The 24081-nt window shown below is 36.5% G+C and overlaps 3 protein-coding genes across 12 annotated transcripts in view; 1 reads left to right on the top strand and 2 right to left on the bottom strand.

Moving 5' to 3' along the window:
- Positions 1-12873, bottom strand: part of LOC122059938 (anthranilate phosphoribosyltransferase, chloroplastic-like) — an 18395-nt gene extending 5522 nt beyond the window's left edge. For 5 of the 9 annotated variants that reach the window (XR_006134169.1, XR_006134168.1, XM_042623028.1 and 2 more), the window contains exons 1-6: positions 8289-8445; positions 7167-7397; positions 6930-7073; positions 6547-6708; positions 2032-2115; positions 115-303 (exon numbers count right to left, since the gene is read on the bottom strand). Coding sequence is in view for 7 of the 9 variants with exons in the window: in XM_042623028.1 (XP_042478962.1) it covers positions 115-303; positions 2032-2115; positions 6547-6708; positions 6930-7073; positions 7167-7364 (777 nt within the window). In the remaining 2 variants the exon portion in view is untranslated. Of the gene's footprint in view, positions 1-114; positions 304-2031; positions 2116-6546; positions 6709-6929; positions 7074-7166; positions 7398-7509; positions 7933-7986; positions 8243-8288; positions 8447-12793 lie in introns of those variants that run through there. The other 4 variants (XM_042623030.1, XM_042623033.1, XM_042623029.1 and 1 more) reach the window with 4 other exon arrangements.
- On the top strand, positions 12052-12755 carry LOC122059940. Its single transcript, XM_042623036.1, has one exon. It carries the CDS (start codon positions 12294-12296, stop codon positions 12540-12542), a length of 249 nt encoding a protein of 82 aa, XP_042478970.1. The 5' UTR covers positions 12052-12293; the 3' UTR covers positions 12543-12755.
- LOC122059937 (Fanconi anemia group D2 protein homolog) overlaps positions 12733-24081 on the bottom strand; it is a 19284-nt gene continuing 7935 nt past the window's right edge. For both annotated transcript variants that reach the window (XM_042623026.1, XM_042623027.1), the window contains 17 exons: positions 23831-23934; positions 21579-22056; positions 17950-17985; positions 17650-17854; positions 15429-15562; positions 15121-15301; positions 14803-15032; positions 14553-14648; positions 14309-14401; positions 14187-14219; positions 13965-14099; positions 13795-13855; positions 13669-13724; positions 13527-13583; positions 13331-13451; positions 13023-13179; positions 12733-12873 (listed from right to left, as the gene is read on the bottom strand). In XM_042623026.1, the coding sequence (XP_042478960.1) occupies position 12873; positions 13023-13179; positions 13331-13451; positions 13527-13583; positions 13669-13724; positions 13795-13855; positions 13965-14099; positions 14187-14219; positions 14309-14401; positions 14553-14648; positions 14803-15032; positions 15121-15301; positions 15429-15562; positions 17650-17854; positions 17950-17985; positions 21579-22056; positions 23831-23934 (2178 nt within the window). In that variant the 3' untranslated portion in view covers positions 12733-12872. The remainder of the gene's footprint in view (positions 12874-13022; positions 13180-13330; positions 13452-13526; positions 13584-13668; positions 13725-13794; positions 13856-13964; positions 14100-14186; positions 14220-14308; positions 14402-14552; positions 14649-14802; positions 15033-15120; positions 15302-15428; positions 15563-17649; positions 17855-17949; positions 17986-21578; positions 22057-23830; positions 23935-24081) is intronic.

Raw genomic sequence — 24081 nt, 5'->3', positions numbered from 1 at the left:
CACTACGAGTGTGGGTCTATGCACAAAAAGGATGCACCTACTGCACACAGAACTAGCCCCATAAAGAAATAAATAAATTACTGCTACCACACATAGTGAAGGATCTGAACTTACCATATGGTCATCATACACACCAACAACTGTGAAAGGAACCCGTGCTGGATTCAACAAAGGACCCAAGATATTGAACACAGTCTTCACTTCAAGTTTTTTCCTTACAGGAGCAACGACTTTCATTGCTGGGTGGTATTTTGGGGACAACATAAAACCAATCCCTACTTCTTGTATGCACCTCTTCACCCCCTAATCCAATCCATAGAAAATGCAAGTTAAAAGTAAGGGAAGATAATGAGATGTATTAAAAAAATCATGACGGATGTATAAATATTTTAGCATTATGTAGAAAGCTGAATCATTACTTTCTGAGTTTGGACTTTGGAGTATGAAGTCATAGCCTTCAATGGTTTAAAGAGAACATTCCAAATTTTCAGCAACGTTTCAGAAACTAAATACTTTTTCAAGTGAAAATCCATTTTTTACTGTACTGATTTTAGACAATGTGATTCCTGAAAGCAGTCCCCACTCCCCAGTAGAACAGAAACTAATGACAATATTAAGATGAGTTGTAATTGCTGTGTAAAACCTATTCATACTATAAAGTTTTTTCAAGCCTCCAGCAGTTTCTCTAGATGGTTATACTTCTGATTCATGAAAGTTTTCAGTAACAAGGTCCCAGTTGTGAATACACAAAATTTTCGCGTACTTTCCTCAAGGAAGAAGAGAATAACTTGTACAACTTCTTACAAGGATTGTACTTATAGAATTTTACCTTTATAAAAATGGAAACCTAAGTGATTACATTGAGAACTAATACGATTTAGCTTCTATTTTGGCACATGTTTCATTTTGTAGTTCAACCTGTAGTAGACCTTCTCTGATTGAGGAAAATATTTGTTAATGATGGATTTGAAACTTTCTCAGGTGAGAGTGAAACAAAGTAAAATATCTGAAATCTTACATAACTGGACATATATGGACTCCTGGAAGGAACAGAGTGGACAAAACAAGAGATAAGAAAGTTAGCCCATGTTGCAATACCTACAAGCTACAACGGTAGTTCTTTAATTTTTTATTCTTTTAATTGCTCCTGTAGGTTTGCACAGCTCCTTGCAGAACACCGCTTTGGGGAAAAGGGGGGGGGGGCAATGAAACAGTATTGTATGCTAGTAACTGATACTGATAAGAAAAAAGTGAAGAAGATCTTTTTTTACCCTCTTGCTTACGGATAAAATAGTGAACACAATACATCTGTCATCTTTGAGAATTGGAAAGAAAAGGATGCACAACTTCAGCAACTAAGATCTTTATTCCTATGCAATGGTTCTTGACAAACATTGAACGTCCTTATTAGACTACAAAAAGAGCCATCACAATTCACAACTTCACGTAAATGACTTTATTTATTATTGGTTTATCCATAAACCAAAAAAATTTGTAATATGACAATGCCTTCAACTTAGATCTTGATAGATGTTGAAGTTACATTTGGTTCTGCATCTTTTGTAAACAGTATCTATATTCTAACACTTAATTGCATCAAATAGCATTGCCTCATGAACTTCTGTTGTTACCAGCCTTCCGTTTGGTGTGCCAAAACCCAACTGGGTGTTCACAAACTCTGTAAGAGAATGTAATTTGCCAAAACCTGAAGGTAAGCAAGTAAGCCCAGGAAACACATCACAATGAACATGAGAGTGCATGGGAAGCACATTCCTCTTCTGGCATGTAACAAACTGCTTCTTGCATGAAGAAGATTAGACGAGAAGCCAATTATCCTGTATTAGAATGCTCTAACCATCTTCATCCTCTATTGTAAATTGTAATGCTTTAACCATATATTCTACAGGGTCAGTGCTATATTAATAAAATTTATCCCTTGCAATCTTAAAGAGAGGGAAGAGCTCCACAAAAGTCCATTGATCTACACTTTGGAAAAGCAAAAATTATTTCACAGAATTCAATTCAGCAAACCTCAGGGTTCAAGTCAATGGCCACTCCCAGTGCTTCCAGTACGTCAGCACTTCCACAAGAAGAAGAACTGGATCTGTTTCCTTGCTGCAAGACAGACATAGACTGAGTGTCATACTTGATTTTCTGTACAGCCTACTTCTAAGATAGCTTAAAATTTCACTTAATGTGAGGTGCATTGTTTCAAATCAAAATATCTCAAAAATGATATATCCATTTATCTTTTCTTTACTTATTACCTTATCAAGTAGTTACAATTCACACCGAAAATTTCACAATTTTATAAACATGTTAAATCATTTCTTAAATAAATGCATATACAGGTGGATAGCTTAGCCCCAAATTTTAATAGATAAAATATTCTAGCATTGATGTATTTTTAGAACATAGAGTCTGCTAATTCTCCTTGAGGATAAAGATATGTAGAATAGAACTCCATTTCTCTCCCTCCACCAAATACCTCCATCATCACCCTTGGATGTGAAAGAACTCAATCATTTATTTCTGCTAATCTGAGCATCCAATGCCAGCACTGTCACTCAACCTGCATCACTAATATATTTTTTTTTTGTGTGTGTGTATGAATATTCATCACTCATATTAATGGAGGGACAAACATGATTAAATGATTCAATTGACCGTGTGTGGGGCATAAAGGTTGTGGTTAAGAAAAAGTGGAACTCATTCAAGTACTATTCTGTTTTTAGGTTATTATAGAGAAACAACAACGACAAACAACAAACTCAGCCTTATCCCAACTTAACGGGGTCGGCTAAGGTTATTCCAGAGAAACATAGTAACGTGGAACTAGAATCAACAAAGGTTAACCTAGTTCCAAAGACAGTAGGATACTCTCAAAGAATACCCTAAAACTCATCAACAGTATAATAACAAAAGTGAGGTAATTAGACAAAGATCAGCCCAATCGATTTCAACAAATCAGCAATTCTGTGGCTAAATATTAAACATTGAGTTAAGGACATAAAGCCCTCACTAATGATACTGAAACTATGAAGAATCAAATCAGTAAACAATCAACAGTATTCTGGACAAACCAACTCAAAATTCTGGGCAGAAACTTGACTAATCAGAATCGGCCAGAATAAGAGAAACGTCATTAGCAACAAAATCCCTGGTCTGATTGAGGCCAAATTAGGATCGAACCATCCTCTCCTTAGGCCAAACACTCAACCAGAATAGTAAGGCCATCAGGTGGCTAAAAGTCCAGATCAGTAGAGGGTCGATGGGAGAGAATCTGAGTTTCTAACAACCAGAAAATAGAAATAGGATCAGATCTGTACCTGGTCTGTAAAACCTTGCAAAAGAAACTTCTAACTTTGAAAATAAGAAGAAGAATAAAACTTGAAGAGACCTCTTGGATTTCACGCCGCAAAGAGTCACTGGATTGAACACCAATCCATCACTTTGATCCCACACAAAGCACACTCACAAGGGAGCAAAACGCAGAAGCATTGTTTAATTTTATAAATCGTTGGAGGCTTAATGGGAGTCCTCTCCTTTATTTATAATAATGATGGGGTTACAATTTAGAAACTAAACTGTAGTTACTAAAACTGAAATAGGAAACTCACAAAATAGAAAGTCCTCTAGTTGCTAAAACTGGAAATAGAAACTAGGAAATAAGAAGTACTGAAATTAGAAACTAATTAATCCCATCAAAGACCAACTAAAAAAGGAAACTAGTGAAAAGGAAACTAACTAGTAATCCCGTATGCATCCTTAGAGCCCCTCTTTTAGACCCATAAAAGTGGTCTATTACACTCAAAACACATGGGATCAAAGGCCCAACCAAGGATTAAAGTATCGGTATCGGTTGCTGTATCGGTCGGAAAAAATTAAGATACATATCGGAGGGTATCATATCGTATCGGAGATACGCTAAAGATACGCATATAAATGGATAGGAAACACTTTTTTATACACTTTTGCATAAAAAAATAGTTAAAAAAAGATATATATATATATATATATATATAACATGTATTATACATAAACAGTAAATTAAGAGTGTCGCACTAAGAATCTAAGGGTTGTAGTTGTCCCATAAATGTAAAATCCTTGTTCCCAACCTTGATTTCTACTTTAGTTAGAGAGAAAAATGGTTGGAGGCAACTTTGGAACAAAAACACCTCAAAAAAAAATTTTCTAAAAAATTGCCCATTTTGGCCATTTTATGACCGTATTGGTACATATCGGTGTGTATCAGTCGATACGTACAGATACATATCGAAACGTACATTTCACTTCGATTTTGAATTTTTCATGGAGTATCTGTGAGTATCGGTGTGTATTGTAAGATACGTATCGATACAAAAGGGTTTTAAAATTTTCAAGTATCGTATCGATAAGGGCCGATACAAATACGTATCGGCAGATACAATACGATACGGACCGATACTTTAAACCTTGGGCCCAACATGTATGGAACCCAACCCTAGGCTTATTCCTAATGAAACAAGCGTATTTTGGTGATTAATCTGCATCATATAAATTAACATGGTGCTGTAGATTCAGAAACACCACTTTGCTAGAAGAATAATCATTGTTCACTGCACAATAAATGTTTTCAAAACCTTGCACTTATGTAAAATATTAAAATACGAGCTTCTCATCATAGCCAACAACAACACAACAACACAACTCACCCTTATCCCAGCTAAATGGGGTCGGCTACATGGATCCAAGGGCAAAATAATAATAATAATAATAATAATAAATAAATAAATAAAATAAAATTTGGACATCCCACTCACGAATTGGCAACCTGGATCATAGCCCTCCAAGTAGCTCTATTCGATGTCATACTTGGGTGAAGACTTAACTTTTGCATGTCTCTTTTTACTAACTCATCTATGGTCGTTTTTGGCTTGCCCCTAGCCCTTTTAACTCCATCCATCTACATTTGGTCACTCCTCCGTACAGTGGCATCCAAAGGCCTCCTTTGAACATGCCCAAACCATTGTAACCAACATTCTCTGAGCTTATCTTGAATTGGTGCAATTCCTAAATCGGTTCTAACCTGGTCATTTCTTATTCTATCCCTCAGGGTTTTGCCGCACATCCATCTCAACATCCTCATCTCCGCCACATTCAACTTGTCTACATTATGCTTCTTGCCTGCCCAACATTTTGCACCATACTTCATAGCTGGTCTTATGGCAGTCATGTAGAATTTTTCCTTAAGCTTTAGAGGAATCCGTCGATCACATAACACTCTAGACACCTCTCTCCATTTCATCCATCCTACTTTAATTTAGTGGGAAACATCATCATCAATCTCACCTTCCTTGTTTAAGGTAGAACCCAGAAATCTAAAGCAGTCACTTTGCGGGATCTCTCTCCCCTCAATTTTCACTCCCTTGCCATCGATCCTCAATCGACTGAAGTTACACATCATATATTCCGTCTTCGTTCTACTTATCTTAAGACCTCTCAATTCCGAAGTGTATCTCCTAGTTCCAACTTATTGTTAATCATTGCCACAGTTTTACCGACCAGAACAATATCATCTGTAAAAAGCATACATCACAGGATCCCTCCTTAAATATATCTGGTTAAATCATTCATGATTAGAGTAAATAGGTAGGGGCTCAATGCGGATCCTTGATGTAGCCCGATAGTAATTGGGAACTGAGCATCCTGGCCTCTCACTGATCTCACACTAGTCACCATAACACCATACATGTCTTTAATTATATCCACATATTTACTTGACACCCCTTTCTTCTCTAAAACCTATCAGATTATATCTCATAGGTTTTTTCTAAGTCGATAAAGACCATGTGAAGATCCCTCTTGTAGGTTCTGGATTTTTCCATAAGCCTTTTAAGAAGATAAATCGCTTATGTAGTGGATCTCCCAGGCGAGCTTCTCATCACAGCCCTTAGTCCCAAATCCTCTCGTCCCCCCTATGCTACAATCAACAGCATGATGACATAATTGTGTAATATTCAGATTACTGAGGATGGGCTGAGGCAGATTTTTTTATTTTTTTTTTGGCTACTAGGTCAGGAATTAAGTTGAGACCAAATTAAACCTGAGTTACCATATAATCCTTGTCTGTGCTGGTGCAGTCCTTGTGGGAGTAGTGGAGATGAAGAATAAAAGAGAAGAAAGAAAATTACAAAACTACTACCTATGTCATTTAATTTACAGACGCACTTAAACAAGAGGCTTTTTCTATTCACAATGGGAAAAGAGGGAATGGAGAGATACCACGCTATGAAGGCACAAATCCTCAACTATTTTGTAACAGAAAATGTGCTATATCATGCTTAGCTTTTTCTTATGTAATTCGTATTGTCTTAAGTTTAGGCATACCCTTTTTTTTTTTTAAATGCTCCCATCCTTAAAAACACTGTTCTGATGTATAGTCATAAGCATTGCATAGATATTGCTCAACGGACAAGAGCATGACTTGTTATAACCATGGTCACAATCAACTGCATACCATACTTCAATTGTTCTGGTTTTAGTCATAATGTGAACATGACGCACCTTTGCAACTCTTGCACCAGAAGCTGCAGCTAGAATAGATGCCCCCGTTGAGATGTTAATTGTGTTTGCCCCATCACCACCTGTTCCAACAATGTCAACTACATCACCTATCCCTTCAACCCTCCTACAGCAGTTGATCATGGCCCTTGCTAATCCTACAATCTGCACATCAAAAGTGTAAATACACCTTTATAAGAGAAGTGAAAGGGTAGCCTAAAAATATTAAATTTGGGGGAGGGGGGAGGAGGTCACCCAAATTGTGGAGTTTAAACTCCCTTAAATCAAGCTTAAATTAAAAAAAAAAAGAGAATCATCTTCTGTCGAGGAATGACATCAGCAGGCAGTATAGGAAATGAGTCAATGACAGAACAGTAAACACTAACTTCTTGAAACGTCTCTCCTTTGGCCCTCAAGAGAACAAGAAAAGCGCTGATCAATGTGTCATTTGCTTCATTCAACACATAATTTAGAAAATCTTCAGCTTCCTCTTCAGATAAGTCCACTCCATTTATCAGAGAATCAATCGACTGCAATACCAAAAAATGATCATCAAACCAAAACTCTTCACCAAAAACCAAAGCCAGAATATAAGCAAAAAGGGTGATAAACCAATTACAAACCTCGGTAATTGATGCTGTTGAGGAGGTAGAATGTCCAGGGCCACCATCTAAACCAGTCACCAAAGCTTTGAAGCTCTTTTTCTTTATCTGAGTACAAGGCACAGTGGGAAAGCACTTTTGGATTTCAATTTGCTTCTCCAGAGGCTTGTTAATGCATGCTGATAGAAAAACTCGAGCACAACATCCAAACACTGCCATTACCACCTTGTTTCAGCTTGATAGAGAAACAATCTGCAACAACACTCAAACTACTTGAGTGACTTACAGAAAGCTTTACACTTGATTTTCAGCATTATAACATTTGCAATTTACCGTTGCAATTTGACAAACCATTAAGTTTCACCTTTTTGAAGTTCTTCAACCAAAATACATGTCTTTCAAACAATATAGTTTTAAGACAGCACATATTTTACTGGGTCTGGGAATGTATAACATCTTAATCATTTGTGTAGAAAGGCGCAACAATGATTTTCAGCTAGAATTTATCCGGTTAAAAAATTGCTAGAACCGGGAATTCCACTAAAGAGATGTTTTGGAAATCAAAACTTGGCATTGACATGACCCACTAAATGATGTTAAGCATCTCTTTGTGTAGTGTGAGTTGACACTCCCGTCTCTTTCGGATAACTAATCAACGATTTTAGAAAAAAAAAAATTGGCAAGAGCTTTTGGATTGGACTCCTCCCACTACTTGAGGGAATTCCCATGCTTCAGCAGAACTCAAACTCCACAGCTTAAGATGAACTCTGAATTCCTGCTGGTAATAGGAATTACATCAGTGTAATAACATAACTAACTCAGATAAATCTAAGACTTGTACCCTCTGATCCAATATAAATCGGTCACTGCAACGCAGTTCTGATACTCAAGGACCCGACAGATGGAAAGAAAAGTAGAAACTTGAAATGGGTTCATGGAATAGGATAGGATTATACATAGAAATTAGGTTTTGAATAAGATATGTTTCGATGCAGTTTTCTGAAATCAGGGATTTGTGTCACTTGGTCGAATCTTACTTATAAAAGAAATCATCTACAGAAAAAAAAAACTATCCCTTTCTACATTGCTCTATTACTAAACTACAAAGAACTCAAAGTCTCAAACGATGAAAGATGAACTCACATTGCGTTACTCTCACGGCGCAGAAGAATCTCCAAAAGTAGAGATATCTGATTTCTCTGGAAATCTGTGTGTCGTCGACGCTTGGTTAGTTCAGTTAAGGGAAAAGGTGCTGGTAGTAGGGGAGCGTTAAAGGTCGTTTTCTTATTTATAAGGCTTTAAATGTTCCGACACAGGATATGGACCAAGGAACGTGGCTACAAGAAAACGCTGATCCTACCTATTAGGAAGACCATAACCATTGGTTTACTCATATTGATTATATTATCTTTTTGAAACATTGAAATACATGAACATTTCTACTAAGAAAAAGAAATACATGAACATAAAAGAAAATTTGAGGCTCCTGCACCAGTGCCCCTGTCAATGAGAGTGCTTCTAAACATCAACTAAGAGTAGTGTGGTGATTATTTCGCATCCCTTGTATCTTACTGTAAGGATAAGGAGGGCTCAAAATAGGGATCATATTACTAATATTTTATGTATGGGTAAAGGTTTTCCATGACGTCAAAGTGGAGAACCACATTAATGAAAGGGGCAATAGATTAGTCAATTCAGTAAGAAATCCATTTTTTATGGGAAAAGAGAATGTCAATGTAGGCATCATGCTTAATATGTGAAAAGGCGTGGGAAGGAATCTCTTATTTTGCTTTGTGGGGATCTTATGTATGGGAGAAAGAACCCTGTCAATCTGGTATAGACAACACTTTCGTGTGGAGCCAATGGGAAGGCACATGAAAACATCTTCAATGCATGAGGTGGAGAGGGTGCAACATGGTCTTTTCGTGCTGCCTATGTTTGGGTATAGGTAACACTAAACTTGTTCTTCTTTTTCTTGTATATATTGAGAGAGTGTTCAACATAGAGGATCGTGATGGAATGGTTTCATGCATGAGAGGACAATGAGGTCATTTTAGGTGACAAGGGGAGAGATAGAGAGAGAAGGTGCTAAAGTACCCTCCCTTGGATACAAAAAAAAATTATTTCCATATATATTAGTGGGTACCTATAAATATCTGAATGCTCCTGATTGCAAGAAGAGGGAAGCGAAACCACTTTAAAAAATAAATAGAATTTGTTATGATCATGGTTATGGTACTTTAATTTCTTAATAAATATGGTATTATAATTTTCCCAAGAAATATATATTTTTTTATTTATTCTTAAAATTCAAGTAAGTTGATTGCAAAAGTAAGTAAAATTTTAAGGATAAGGTTTTCTTAACAAACAGCATAGAGGAGCACACCAATGAGATTGAACAAAATGATTTCATACATAAGAGGACAGTGGAATCACTTCACACGAGGAAGAGAGTAGCACACCTCCACTATGGTTCAAAGAATCTTTTCTCAAAGTTTGAAAACTAATCTTGAAAATTTTTCCAATACTAAGGGTGTTAATCGGTTCGATTTCGGTGTATAAAATGCGATTTGATTCGGTTAACATTGATTTAGCTAAAACCAAAACCGCACCATTTACTAAACAACTGCACTTCCTGAAACCGCAATCGTTTAATAAACGATTTCGGTTCCACAATTTTTAAATGTTGTCGGTTTCACGGTTTTAAATGGTTTTGATCGTAGTTTATTCCATACGGTTTTCTAAACGGTTAATAATCGGTTTGCTAGTTTATTCGCATGCTTACTAAAATTTGCTTTTATTGATAAACACTTCAATCTTGTGTCAAATAAAATGAGACATTGAACAAACAAGGATTTAACTACATAACTACATAATAGGAGTAAATTATTGAAAAGACTGTTGGAGAGACTCTAAGGTCCATAATTCTTTCCTAAATCAAACCATTATGTTTTATTAAAACAATCAAATATTTAATCGTTATACAAGTTAATTGGATCGATTTTGACGGTTTAAACGATTTAATATTTACAATGTCAATTCGATTTAAAACCAACAGTTAAACGGTTAAAACCAACCCGACCCATTTAACGAATAGGTCTTAAACTTGAAACCAGAATCGAACCATTTACTAAATGGTTTTGCAATTTCTGTGTAAATGGCTTGATTCAAATTCGACAAATGGTTTCTATTTCAAATTCACATCCTTAGATTACACAAATTTTCATTTTAATTTTATTTAATCCCTCGCCCTTAATTTCATTTTTCCCTTTCATTTACAGCTAAAAAGTGTCAAATGAAATTCTACCCAAAAAAGCCAAAATGAAATACTATTAAAGCAAAGAAAACGGAACACCATTGCCTACAAAATCCTTAATATTATCATTGCTACCTGATGCTCTATTGAGACCACCCTATTCTGTTTAACCATAGAGATTGAGACAAACTGTTTATAAACCTCACTTATATCGAACAAAACAGAGAATATCTCCCAAGGCCATTCATCCTTTGTTTGCTGAAGAAGATTCACTAGCCCATCATAGTCAGTCCAAATGGCAAAGCCAATAAGCCCTAAGTACTTGCCTTGCTACAACCCTTTTGAGCATCTCTCTTGCTTTTAATTGTTGTGCGTTCCCTGTATTTCCAAATTTTAAATCAGTATATACACAAATTTTTTTTTTGGTTGAAAGTACATACACAATTTTATCCATAAAAATAATTGCTGCCCAACCAGCTACTCCCGAATTAGAGGAGTAACTCCCATTACAAACAATGACGCATGATGTACTAGGTAAAAGCCCTTAGTATTCAATCTAGGATAACAAACTATCATGATGAATTTGACATTAGTTTTTGTTTACTATCATCATGAATTTGATATTCGTTTTTTAAATTGAAACAAAGGAGATTAAAAGGTAGGACCCTAATCTAGATATACACATTAGTGAAAAAGTGTCAAGGATTTGGGGGTTTCCTCGTCTTGATGCAATGATTTTGTGTGGACCATACGAAATAACATGTAATAGCAATGGTAAATAAAGAGAGAGAATTCAGCCTTAACAATACTGGATTAATTTTATTAGAACCATAGAGATGTCCAGTCCTTAATCCTAAAAGACCAACTTCCAAGATTCTTTTAATCATGGAGCAAGAGAGGAGTAAATGATAATATTTCTGAAATAGAGATGGTATTTAAAAGAAAATCTGCACTACAATAGGGGTGAGAGTGTAAAGAAGACAAAATACTCTAATCATGGAGGGCGAAAGCTTCCATTGATGAAGAATGGTTCACTCACAAAAAATCTAGGTAATTGTTACTCTGTTTATATGTTGAAGGTCCAAAATACCTTTTACTAGGATTTGAATCTTCTCCCTCGTGAGAAAAAGCTCAATGCACATCCTGTGATTGGGAGCTTCTTGGTGTGCATGTTCAGATGCTGAGATGCTCCCATCCATCGAATTTGACTAGACTCTTTCCAGAGGAAGATACAAATCCCCTTTACTATTTTCCTATCCAAATCCAATGAAGTGATTCATCCTTCATTATGGCTCTAGGAAATCTGAATCCCCATTAACTCTTTCATGCGGTGAACCCCCCCCCCCACCCCCAAATTGAGATCCTCTATAGCTCACCAGACATATAACGCAATACAAGCACACAGTTCAAGGCATTTTAATCGTTAGATCTCTGCTACACCAGTCGTGCACTACAGAGGATCTCAATTCCCCCCTCCGCTTTCTGGACGGAGAAATGCCCATCCACCCCAATGTATCGTAATTAATGCCCTTGGATTGCCTTCTCATGTGATATTCTCACGTGATCTGACGAGCTACCTAGTCCACCGGACTCCACCCCATGTATCGTAATAAATGCCCTTCTGGATATGATCTGACGACTCAAGTAGGTCCACCCTGAAGCCTGGATGCCCATTTTATGTGATCCGACGACCTAGGTCCATCTTGGGAAAACCCTTTCGATGTAATCTGACGACCAAGCAAGGCCCATGTGGTTGAACATTTTTTCCAAGGAAGAAGAAGGAAGAAGCGAGGAAGGGGAGTGACGATTCTCGTAAGCAGAAGCACGATTCAGTTCAGCCTCTCCATCGGTAGTCTATAATCTGATAAATACCAGAAGACAGAGAGAGAATAATGGCTGCCATCACCGCTGCAGTGATCGCCATTGTTGGACTAGCTCTTGGCTGGATTACGATCGAGATGGCCTGCAAGCCCTGCCTTGAAAGGGGACGAGAAGCCATTGATCGATCTCTGAATCCAGATTACGATCCTGATGAAGAGAATGCCAGTAACTCATTTCGTGCTCCTCTCAATCCCAACCCCAATCCCGATCCAAAAAATGCTGTGGATGCTGCGACTTCCACCAATGTCAAGGTTATCTGAACAAACTTGGGTGTTTCATTCCCTTTTTGGTTTGGTGTGTATCATCAGTAATACCCTACTTACATGTATCGATGTTTTGTGGACTCTTGAGCTTTGTGTAATGCTTCCAAATGTTCCTTCTCAAAGAATTTTACTTTTCCTTCTTGTAAAATGATGAAAAGAGGATTGATCAAGATTGTCTGAAATGGAGTTGGGTTTAATTTCTCCTTTTAATCATCTGGTTATTAATGATACACTACTTGGCTACTTACATTGATACTTTCTGGAATCTTGATCCTGTGTTTGTTAATGCTTCCATCTCAAAAATAATCAGCAAATCCATTCTTCAGTCCTGCAAGTGTCAAAGCAGGTGTCAACTTTTTTTTTTTTTTTTTTCAAAAGAGGTAATCAAGCTCCTCCTAATTAATTTATTCTAGCTGGTGGAAGTCACCAGCTTGGGCTTAAGCTATCAAATTGGAATGTTTCAAATGGGATCATAACTATGCACTTGATTCAGCTTCTCCATCCCCTTCGCTGCTTTGATTGTCAACATCAGCTTCCATATGCTCTGGGTCTTCTTCATTATTATCATCTTCTTCATCTGCAAATAATTGGGAGCTCACCACCTGACCTGACAAGTCCTTGTGTTTTAGATTACCTGCCAAAGTAGATGTGTGGTGAGCATAACAGTAATATCATTAGCCTTTTTCAGCATCAGTTATGTTTAGTATGGTGCCTTCAAGTTTAAGAAAAACAAAGTGAAACTCGAAACAGAGCATACTGAATTCAGATATGACTGACATACATACCCATCCAAAAAGAGCATCCGTTTGATGTGTTATGAAGGAGAGACTTGACTTGAAACAAGAAGCGTTCCAAGGACCTTTTAGTAGCAGGAATTTTGGTGGTGATTGATGTTTGTTTTAAGCCCTACAGAGAAAATGATATCTAAGTGAACTGTGGAAATTCTGGTCTTGAGCCAAGTGTATAGAATGCAACACTAACCTTGGCCTCAGAACAAAGGGTTTGTATTGTTCTGGTTGCCTTCTGAAGTTCTTTAACCTGATTGAATCAGATTCCAATAAATAGGTCAAAAAGGAACAAAAGCAACAACTGACCAGCAGAAACTTGGCTTATCCTCTCTCACCAGTTGGATTATAGTGTCGTCGTGGGCTCGAAAATAGGTCTGCAGGAAATCAAAAACTGGAGAAAAATAATTTCAGTACTGAAAGCAATTGTAGGCTTACCAGCATTCATAACATTAAACATCTACCTTTGAGGAAAGAATCAATAAACTTCCCACCATACTTGACTGCCATGGCATGGACTGTAACCTGGGTTGGTTTTCAAGACATCAGCATTACTTACAGTTGGGTAGCAGAAAGTAATGCATTTCTACCAAATGATAACAAAAATAATAAGATTACAGTTTTTCTTACAGACCTTTTCATGAGTTCTGCACATGTTGACTAATGATACAACCACATTCACGGATTGGCGTAATCTCATCAACAGCCCTTTTACTGTTTCAAGTTGAACATCACCTCTGTGTTTTTCTAACATAACAACTTCTTTAACCTAAATGTGAAGGACAAGAAATAAATAAAGTGGTGTTTCTATAGCATATGATTTCAATAAGATTTTAATATAGATTCTTGGGCGCACCAACTTGTGTAGAACAGCAAGATTCTCTTCATGCTGCACATGCAACAACCTTCTCCATAAGAACATAAATAAATTAAAAGAATGATGCTGTAAAGGGCAAGGCAGACTTGGGAAAACCTTACCAATACCCTATACCATACAACAAATGTTGCAGGGCACAGTGTTGGAAAACTGTGAACAGTATCTTGTGTGGTTTTAGTTTTGCTGGAAGGCACCTGAAACAGGAACAGAACTCAATTCTTTTAAGATCAAAATTTTTAGTGTGTCCATAGAGGAAATTTAAATTGGTTGCATTATTGAACCATCAAACACCATCAGAAAAGCTTCCCCCCCCCCCCCTCTCAGGATCCGCAAAAAGTAATCTACCTGAGGCAAGATGGAGCAGGCAAGTTCATCCAGTGGATCAGAATTGGATGCGCTATTTTTTAAGTAGATTTGCAGTATTTTCTGTATTATTTCTCCCTGAAATGGTCACGTAAATAAGAAGTAAAAACAAATAGTCGAATGGCTTGACTGTGAGCTACATCTTGAGAAAAGAAAGTGGGAACATTATTTTTGCCTGTCAAGTTTTAGGCTTTGGAAGAAAGGATAGAAATCATAATGTAGATTATCTCACTTTGTTTCTCCAACCATTTTCAAGATTTTCATTTTCCTGCTGATGCATTAGCAGCTTTTGAGCAGAACCTCCAAGTCTCTTGCTAAAGGCAGGCAGGACTCCCTGGACAGACTGTATGTGTGTATGTTTCCCCTTTCCTTCCCGCAACTTATCATGTAATGTGACTGAGGTCACAATTGATTCTAGGGTAACTAGAACTTCTGATGTGATTGAAAATGAGAATGAAAGATCTGCATGAAGCAAATGCTGTTAGAAACCTCTGAAACAATCAATTAGCCACCCCATGCATGCACCAAGGCAGAGAGAAAATTATCATACCACTCTCTAGAATATCTTCAAGAAAAGAATAAGCCCCACAGTACAGGTAATCTATATTCCCTGGTGAAGGGATTGGTTGGATGCTTGAAAGAAGACTATATCGTACTTTAACAGGCTGGAAGGCCCCAAGCAGATCAGAGAGGACTGCTTTGTCTGTCTGAATATCAGGAAGGTTTAGGATCTGCAATCAGCAAAAACAGAAAAAAAAAGTTTACGTTTAAGCTTAAAAAGGTTCCCACGACACCAGCATTGGATACATCTTAGCTGAGCCTTGGAAAGTGAGAGTGAGAGCTTCCACATTTTTTTACCTTACTAAAGCAGCGAAGGATTTCCCTAAATACTGAACCAGCAACTGTGGAATTTGAAACCACCAAATCAGGTATATCTGGGTTCCCAGCACCAGTAGACTGTGTACTCCAATGTTCTTGGCAAGTTTCAGCACCTACAACATTATGAACCAGGGTTCATGCAACTGTTAAAAGTGGACACATTTTGTGAGCACAGGCACAAATATGCTAGTGCACCTACACCACGTATGGTTGATATCTGAATTTACAGTGGACCTCAAGGAAAATGTTAAAATGTAATGCAGAAACAACCAAACTTTAGCCAAAATATATCCCATCTCTCAGTGTGCATGGTTCGCACTGGGTTCTGTTCGACCATTACACTTCACATGCTTAAAACAACTAATTTTCTATTTTTCAAAATTGAAGTTTAAATATTGCAAAGTAATTGGAATGTGTGATAAAATGTGGAATGATGAGGTTTCTTTTTGTATATTGTAGGCATCGAAGGTCTTCTACTATTATCATCAATATATTTGTCTTACAAGAAAAAGAAAATATTAAGAGTAATGTGAAAATACTAAGCATCAGTCTCGATATATCAAGGGAGCTTCTAATTTGGGCTGAAACATGCTTTCAACCCAAATTGTCTTCAATCTTTTCTTTTGGTGGGGGCATTCTTATTGATCGACAGCAAGAACAGTTCAAGTTCTAGAACATTCATTTTGGGTGCAAGCAAAGGTTGGGCTTGCTCAGGAATTGTAAATTTGATTCCTTCTTATTTTCTTGTTTGTTTGTGTAGCTTTAAATTATAATCTACTGAATCATGTGCAAATATATGAAAACACTTAATGATTCTTTTACGCTTAGCTAATTAATTTTCCAATTTTAGAGGGAGTAACCTTGAAAATGAGGGTAAACCCCCCCCCCCAAAAGGATATCCTCATTCCACATTTAAACTTGATTCATTTATGCTGAAACAGTGGCCTGAACAACTTAATGCAGTTTTTTTTTTTTTATTAAATATTAAAAAATAAAACGACAATACTAAGGAGCACCTCATTGGATTCCATTGGTTAATTACAATCTTAACCTACTTCAGCAATTAAAAATCTTAAATCTTTATAATTGTTAAATGAATAGAAAACTAGATTCAGACAAAATGGAAAGGAAAAAAGGAGAAAAATAACTTAAGTTTTTGTTGTTTTGATCTAACTTCTTGACATAGGAGCACAATGCATGGCATATCATATACTGTTAGAAAAAATGACAACAATAAAGAGCACCACATGGATTCCATTGGTTAATTACAAGCTTAACCTACTTCAGCAATTAAAATACTTAAATCTTAATAAACTGTGAAATGAATAGAAAACAAGATTCACAAAAAATGGAAAGAAAGAAAAGGAGATGAAAAACTAAAGTTTTTGTTATTTTGATCACAACTTCTTGACATAGGAGCACAATGCATGTCATATCATATACTGTTGCTGCATAATAGCAACAGATTGGATCTCATGTCCTAGTTTAAGCGAAATTAATTTTAGCTATAAATTTTAGGCACTTGTTTGTTGTCAAATTTTCAGTCATATGATCACTTAAAATAGAAGTTCACCATGGCCTCTCTTGCAACAAGGTGTAGTTAAATTTACAACCAGTCTCCAGCATTTAACAATCCAACGAGACCCATCATAAGCATTGTATTCTCTAGAAAATTGGTCGAAGGCAAACAACCCATAATTGTTACCTGCCTTTAAAACTTGAACAAGTAAAAGAAAGATCAAAGTGGAGTTCTTCAAACTACTAGCACAGGAAATGATTGGGGAAATCCTCTGTTTTGTACAAGTAGTTCTTTTCGGCACGAAGTATGACTATAGAGACCAGCGCACCTCTTCAACAGTGGTAAAGTTCATATCTCTTACTTCTTCATAATCTTTACAGATGAATCACGCAAAACAAATCGAATAATAAACTTCATACAGCCACTAATATTTTTCAAATTACTGAAATACCCAAAAAGGATATTGAGTTCTAGGAGCATTTTGATGCTTACTCTTATCATCTCCTTAAATTCCATCCTAAATGTGCAACATTGGCATAATGTTTTGATAGTTCTCACGATGCTTACAATGCTTCCATATAAACATATGTATCCAAAAACTAACTTCCCCCACCCAGAATGGCAGGGGACCAAAAACACTTCAGTTTAAAAACTTTGAAACCAACCAGGTCATAAACTCACCTTCCTTAAGGATGAAAAGTGCAGCATCAAAATGTTTCCTGAGACTTGGAAATAGTGCTCTAATCTTGCTCACAAACTCACTCACTGTCATTCTGCTCAGACCAGCTGGGGCCCTCAAGCCTCCAAGCGGAAATTGCTTGCTTGGAGTCGTCAAATAATCCAGCTTGTAGTGAAGATCATGTAGAAGGTACAGATGCAGGGGTAACTACAGAAAATCATCAATCTCAAGAAATTGGAAGAGCACATCCATAGAGATAAGAGTTTTTCATCACAAATCTTCACAAAAATCAAACAGTTTACCTGAGCTGCAGGATCTGCACAGCAAGAATCTTCGTTCTGCAGTAAGAGAGAAACATTAGATTGCTTCATCAAATGTGCTGAATAGATTAATCACATTCTAGCAAACATATTCAACAGAATATATTGCATTATCTGCATAGCCAACCAAATTATGTGATGCAGCGGTTCATAAATGAATATCAAAAACATTTTAGTCTTCTTGCCACATTGGAATTCTTGGTACAGTGGAGACATTTATTTATTTTGCACATAGTTCAGTCACAAGGATCATAAATTTTATAGGACTTGAAGCTTGAACTCACTGCTAATTTTTTTCGGTTGGAGGGTGGGAGTGGGAGTGGGAGTGCATCAGTGGCTTGCGTGAAGGTACTTTTGCTTGCTCAGTCTAACAGCCATTGAATTCTGACTGCATGCCTTCTTTCTTTTTTAGACATCAGCAAGAATAAGTATCTTTATAAAATTCATATATACAAGTGACGTCATCTATGCCATATACAAAGGATTCAAAGTTCAGAAAAAATATATATATATATATATATATATATACGACTCAGGCTTCATTAACAAGAGATTGAAATGTATGTACTTTTAATTAGGAGACAGTAAAATGGGATTTATGGAATGGAATCCAATAGTCTGTCCATATAAATTTATGTTTTGAGGATTGATTGGAGTGATGCAAACAATAAGATGCTAACTCTTGCCAGCCAAATCTTTGATGCTAGAAACATAGCTAGCATGAAACAACACCATCTGTATTTTTTATTCAACATTCAAATGGCCCCATTTCGCCAGACAGCAAGGGCATTGAGCTAGTGTGGGGCTAACAGTTCTGCTGCATTACTTTAGGTCCTGATGGTTCTCATTTAAGCTCAGAATACAGGATCAGTTTTAAGGCCAGAAGAAGTCAAGTGGTGATAAAAAGGTTTAGTTTGCTCAAAATCAAAGCATATTTAGAGTTTCAGGTTGAAAGCAGCTCTTCATAATTCAATTAGAACCGTCCTAAATCCCTCTAAGAGGCTAAGAGCTACAGACTCATGAACTGTAATATACTAGTAATCCTCTGATCAACTTACAATTCCCTCTTTAGATTGCTCTTATAATGAAAAGTCACTGGTTTTAACCTCAGAAGTTAAGATCAATGTTCCTAAGCTGAAAGAAATTAGAATCACAAAGTAAAAAAACTATGTACCGAACTGGCTAAGTTCAATTCAGATGGTGCATGATTGGCAATCCCCTTCATGGAGAGCGAAGGTTGCATCCAGAATGATGATATTACCAGTCTACCATTGCTTTCTATCATTATTAGACCCCTAATAAGGTGGTAGAATTCCAGTATCTGTTCTTGATGCTTAAGATGCTGTAAGGTAAACAACATCCGAGATTTTCTTCTTAAAGGTGACCACCAAACTCCGGTGAAAACTTGGATTATAATAGAAATAATTTTACGTGTTCTCATAGTTCAATCTTATGACTAATCGCATCCTGAAAGGAATGAGAAGGTAGCAGATGAGGTGGATATGCTGGGTTACATCATTGACCAAAAGCAGACCTTGACAGATTTTAACATTTTGAAGGTTGATGTAGGTTGCAAGCAGGGGTATTTGACCCTAGAAAAAAGAAGAAGGTGGTTTTCTAGGCTTGGACAAGCAGGTTTGGTTATGCTGATTTAATGTTCTCCAAGAAGTAACATTTTTGCATCCCTCCTATTTCGATGAAGGTTACTTTCTAGTCAATAAAATTACAATTGCCCTCCACCTTCCAGAACCCAACCAGAAGAAAATTCTAAAAATAATCTTCATGTTCCCATGTAGACCAGTAAAATAAAAGTTAAAAAACACCTTTTTTTTTTCTGTGGCAATCCAATATGATTAAAGCTAAAATATTTTTGTCAAAGATTTCTAAAAATTGATTAATTAAGACCTTAATGTTTTATTTAAAAAAATTACGACTTGACTTTCCTAATTTGACTTAACCAATTCAAAAAGGAAATCATTGAAAATGGTTCCCATCCCTGAAATATTGATTTGGATCCTGTGTATTGTGGGCTTCAGCATAAATTTCTATTGCTCAATTCTTCAGCTGGATTTTCCTTAAGCCACAAAGTACAACTGCCCAACCAGATAATGACGACAAAATCCCTTAATCCAAGAGTTTGTCCTAAACCCTTTCATTATGTCCAGATGAGTGTGTAAAATATATCAGTTAGCTAATTCCTGGGAGATGAAAAACTAGCTATCCCCATGGTCCATTAGAAATGACCCACAGGGATCTGACTGTTCTAATTGTGACAGTCCGTGAGCAACGTTTAAAACAAGAGAAGATATTCTTAGGAAAGAAAAAAAAAATGAAATAGTTTGTAGGAGTTGATATGAAGGTCCCCTTCTAGATATAAAGTTGACTTTTCTATTTGAAAAATATAGGAACACTCGCTACTGTAGAGAAAAAAGGAAAATCCTGTATCATGACTTAACACGTCAGTATGTCGGAGTCTGACTATATCTCAGTTCTCAGAGATGCAAAACCTATTGCAGAAACATCAAGAACATGGGAAGATATCTCGCAACATTTAAAATTTACTAGAATATTAGATGTTTCAATTTTCACACTGCTCCAAAAATAGTTTTTTTTTTTTTAATTAAATTATCTTTTGCAAAAGGTTACTAAGTGATACGTATAACTTTGGCCTAGTAACAAATATGGCTTTGAATAGAGCTGATTAGAGAAAAAGGATCAATGTGGCTGACCCGATTCAGTTGGTGTAAGTATATCAGAACTAAAGAAACCAGAGATTTTGACCAAAGGAGAAAAGAGAGGAGTAGATGGAAGAGATTGAGAGGATGGAGGAAGGCTGTGAGATAGAAAGTAGTTTAATCTCACCAGCCTCACTCTTATTTATATTAAATGAATAAACTCTTAGTAGTTAACTCCTAAGAGTCAAAGACCTCTTACAAATTTGAAACAGAACTCTCCTCAGCTAAGTCATCTAAGCCTAAAGACTAATTACAATAGGAAAGATAGGAAAGATAAAGATAAAACATAAACTAACATAGACATGATCCCACACTACAAGGTCCATGGACCTCCAAGACCCCCCCCCCAAATTGATTCACTTTAACAGTTGGAACAAAGCTGAGTTGAGTTGATTTGAGAAGGTTACTAAAAGGATTTGTTTTCAGTGCTCAATGATGTCTCAATGATGTAGATGTGCCCAAAATTGGATGGTGTCAGAAATACTTAAGCAATCATTTCGTGAAACTGTTTGTGGTTGATTAGCCCCTAAAGCCATCTCCCCTGAAACGGACTAGTTATCCATCCTCTTATTACAGGGATGGGACTCAAAAAGCCAAAATTCCAACAAGCCTTTGAGCCACCCACTATCCTCTTCAACACATTGAGACTGTGTATGAGCATGCTTCATGCTTCTGCTAAATAAAACGAAGTTCCGGCTGTCCAACATAGGTTACTCATAGTAGTCAACGTAAAAAAACTTTTCAAGTAACAACATAGATGCAAACATAAACTGTTGAGGCATATTTGAATTGCAGCCTTGTAAAACATAGATCAAATCAAATTACCTCATAGAAATATGTAGTTAATTCTTAGTAGTCAAGTGTCATTGTAGATACCTTTGCAAGGGTTAAGATGGACAAACAATCCACCAGTAAAGGCCTGAATTTGAATCTCTGTGCATTCAGAACCTTGGCAACTGCAGAAATCTCCACAACTGCTGGCTCATTAGTTTCAATGGTATGTTCTCCACGTTGAGATGCCTTCTCCATATGTGAGAGACTTGATGAGACCTCATTCTGGACTTGCTGAGTAGTAACAGCTCCTGATTTTTTCAAGACATCAAGAATCGTAGGCTGCCAAAGTTTTCCATTAAGATCAGAATTTTCGGCTGCCTTCATCTTCGTTCTTTGTTTTTTCTTGTTATTTGATGAATCTCTCTCACACATTTTGTTTTGATCATTTTTCTTTTCCATGTTCTGTAGATGGTTGCGCTTGTTTAAGAAAGACGATTCAGGATGCTCCACAGAAAGGTGCAGTTCAGGTAGATTTACAGGGTACAACTTGAGGGAGGTATTCAACAAACGTTCGAGAAAACTGCATGAATTAGTCCCTTTCCATGAGTACTAGACATAGACATGATAAACTTTTTTTTTGGTAAGACATGATAAACATGAATGCTAAACAATATGAAATGATTCCAGGACTAACTATATGAATGATTCATATCAAACCTAGGGTCGATTGCTTTCAGCGATAGTAAAAGGTTCATGCTACTAGAGCAAATGCTCGGGTCTGAGTCTTGAGGGCCGCCACTTTGTGCCAAAAAAAAAGTCAAAGGTTATGAGACTCCAAACTCACCCCTCCCAGAACCCCACATAAGTGGGTCTAGCACTGGATAATGGCCCTTTTTCTATCCATTTATATCTAAAATGAAGTGCTTACAATTGTAATGCATACCAAGTATTAGAGTATATATAACTGCAAAGCAAATAAATGGGGAAGAAAAACATCAACATAGATTATTTCTTTCTTATCTTTTTATATAATGTCCCACGTTCCACATCCAAACCATTTTAATTTTTCAATACACAGGGAGACATCTGATTACTACTATTGCAGTATTGCTTCTCTTGTTATGGAGGATCAAGTTGTTTGAACTCTATCACAAAGGTGACTTCTCTCAGAAATGGACCTGAATGCTAAGGCCCATTATTCATCACACTACAGCTTACTAAATGGGTTACGAAGCAACAAAAAATCTATAAATCTGAATTGGTTAGACCAAACAAAAAACATTAAGTATATTCATAAAAACCAATCATATTACTATCTTTATCCAGTATTAAGCTGCAAAAGTGTAAAAATTTAACTCAATGCACAACAACTTATTACAAATAAGAAAAAGCAAATAAAACCAACATTGCAAAGTTCCTTCAGCAGTCACTAGGATTTTATTGCAAAAAGGAAACAAACTGATTCCAAAGAAAAAAAAAGGTTTTCCTACACCCGTAGAGTATTATTCAGCCACCTATAGAGTCATTAATATCCCCCCCCCTATTGTATGAAGTCTATAATACCCCCTCCCTTGCATGATACCTCTCAACACCAGCCGAACACCTTGACCATGGCTGAAGGAAAACCATCCCCAATAGATATTGTCTGCAGAAAGATCTGTGTAGTTTATCATGCAAACTTCATATTACAATCATGTTGATATTCATTCATTAGTGATTAAATTTCAAGGGTTCTGACTTGAAATTTGTAACTTGAGCCAAGATTTAACCATCAACATGGGTGAGAAAATTGGAAAACTATTCCCTCCATCCCTGTTTGAACAGCAAGAAAAAATTTATCCCCACCCCCAAAGAGGTTCTAAAGCATGCTTGCAGTTCCCTAGGAATTGATTCTTACAAATAATTGCGAGACTGAATATTGAAATACTCACACCAGGTTTGTCAATATAAAGAGATATATGTGAATACAAAATGAAATATAAAGTAGCAATATCTGTTAGTCTTCTAATGTGGAGAATCAAAATTAGAAGAGGCAAATAGATATTGTCTGCAGAACAAGATCTGATGTATTTTAGAATGCAAGCTTCATATATGCACTAGCACTTTAAGCTTACAATCATGTTGCCATACATTCATTAGTGATTAAATTTTACGGAATCTGACTCGAAATTTGTAACATGAGCCAAGATTTTACTGTCAACATGGATAAGAAAATTGGAGAACTATTCCCTCCACCCCTTTTTTGAACAGTGAGAACTTGTCCCCACCCCAAACAAAGAGGTTCTAAAGCTTGCAGTTCCATAGGAATTTATTCTTTACAAATAATTATGGGGGCTGAATACTGAAACACTCACACCAAGTTCCTCAAGCGCTTCAATAATTTTGCAATTATTTCCTCTCTTGTAGCCTGACTTGTGCCATTGATTCTACCAGCAACTTGTGTAGAGAAAGCATTAAGCTACATGCCACATTCAAAGTGTTAGAAACCATAGCAATTGTAAGAATGGAAAAGAAGAAAAATATGGTGATAGTTTGATTCTTCATCGCCGTACTAAATAGGAGTATAGGATAGAAAATAGAATATCTTTCTTCATCTTTATAAAAG

Source organism: Macadamia integrifolia, chromosome 13, assembly GCF_013358625.1.
Source record: "Macadamia integrifolia cultivar HAES 741 chromosome 13, SCU_Mint_v3, whole genome shotgun sequence".
In the NCBI taxonomy this organism is placed as follows: domain Eukaryota; kingdom Viridiplantae; phylum Streptophyta; class Magnoliopsida; order Proteales; family Proteaceae; genus Macadamia; species Macadamia integrifolia.
This window is presented reverse-complemented; position numbering and strand designations above follow the sequence as displayed.

Bases quoted from the DNA above. Each gene is read 5' to 3' on its own strand.
- LOC122059940 (XM_042623036.1), top strand. From the start codon at position 12,294: ATGGCTGCCATCACCGCTGCAGTGATCGCCATTGTTGGACTAGCTCTT.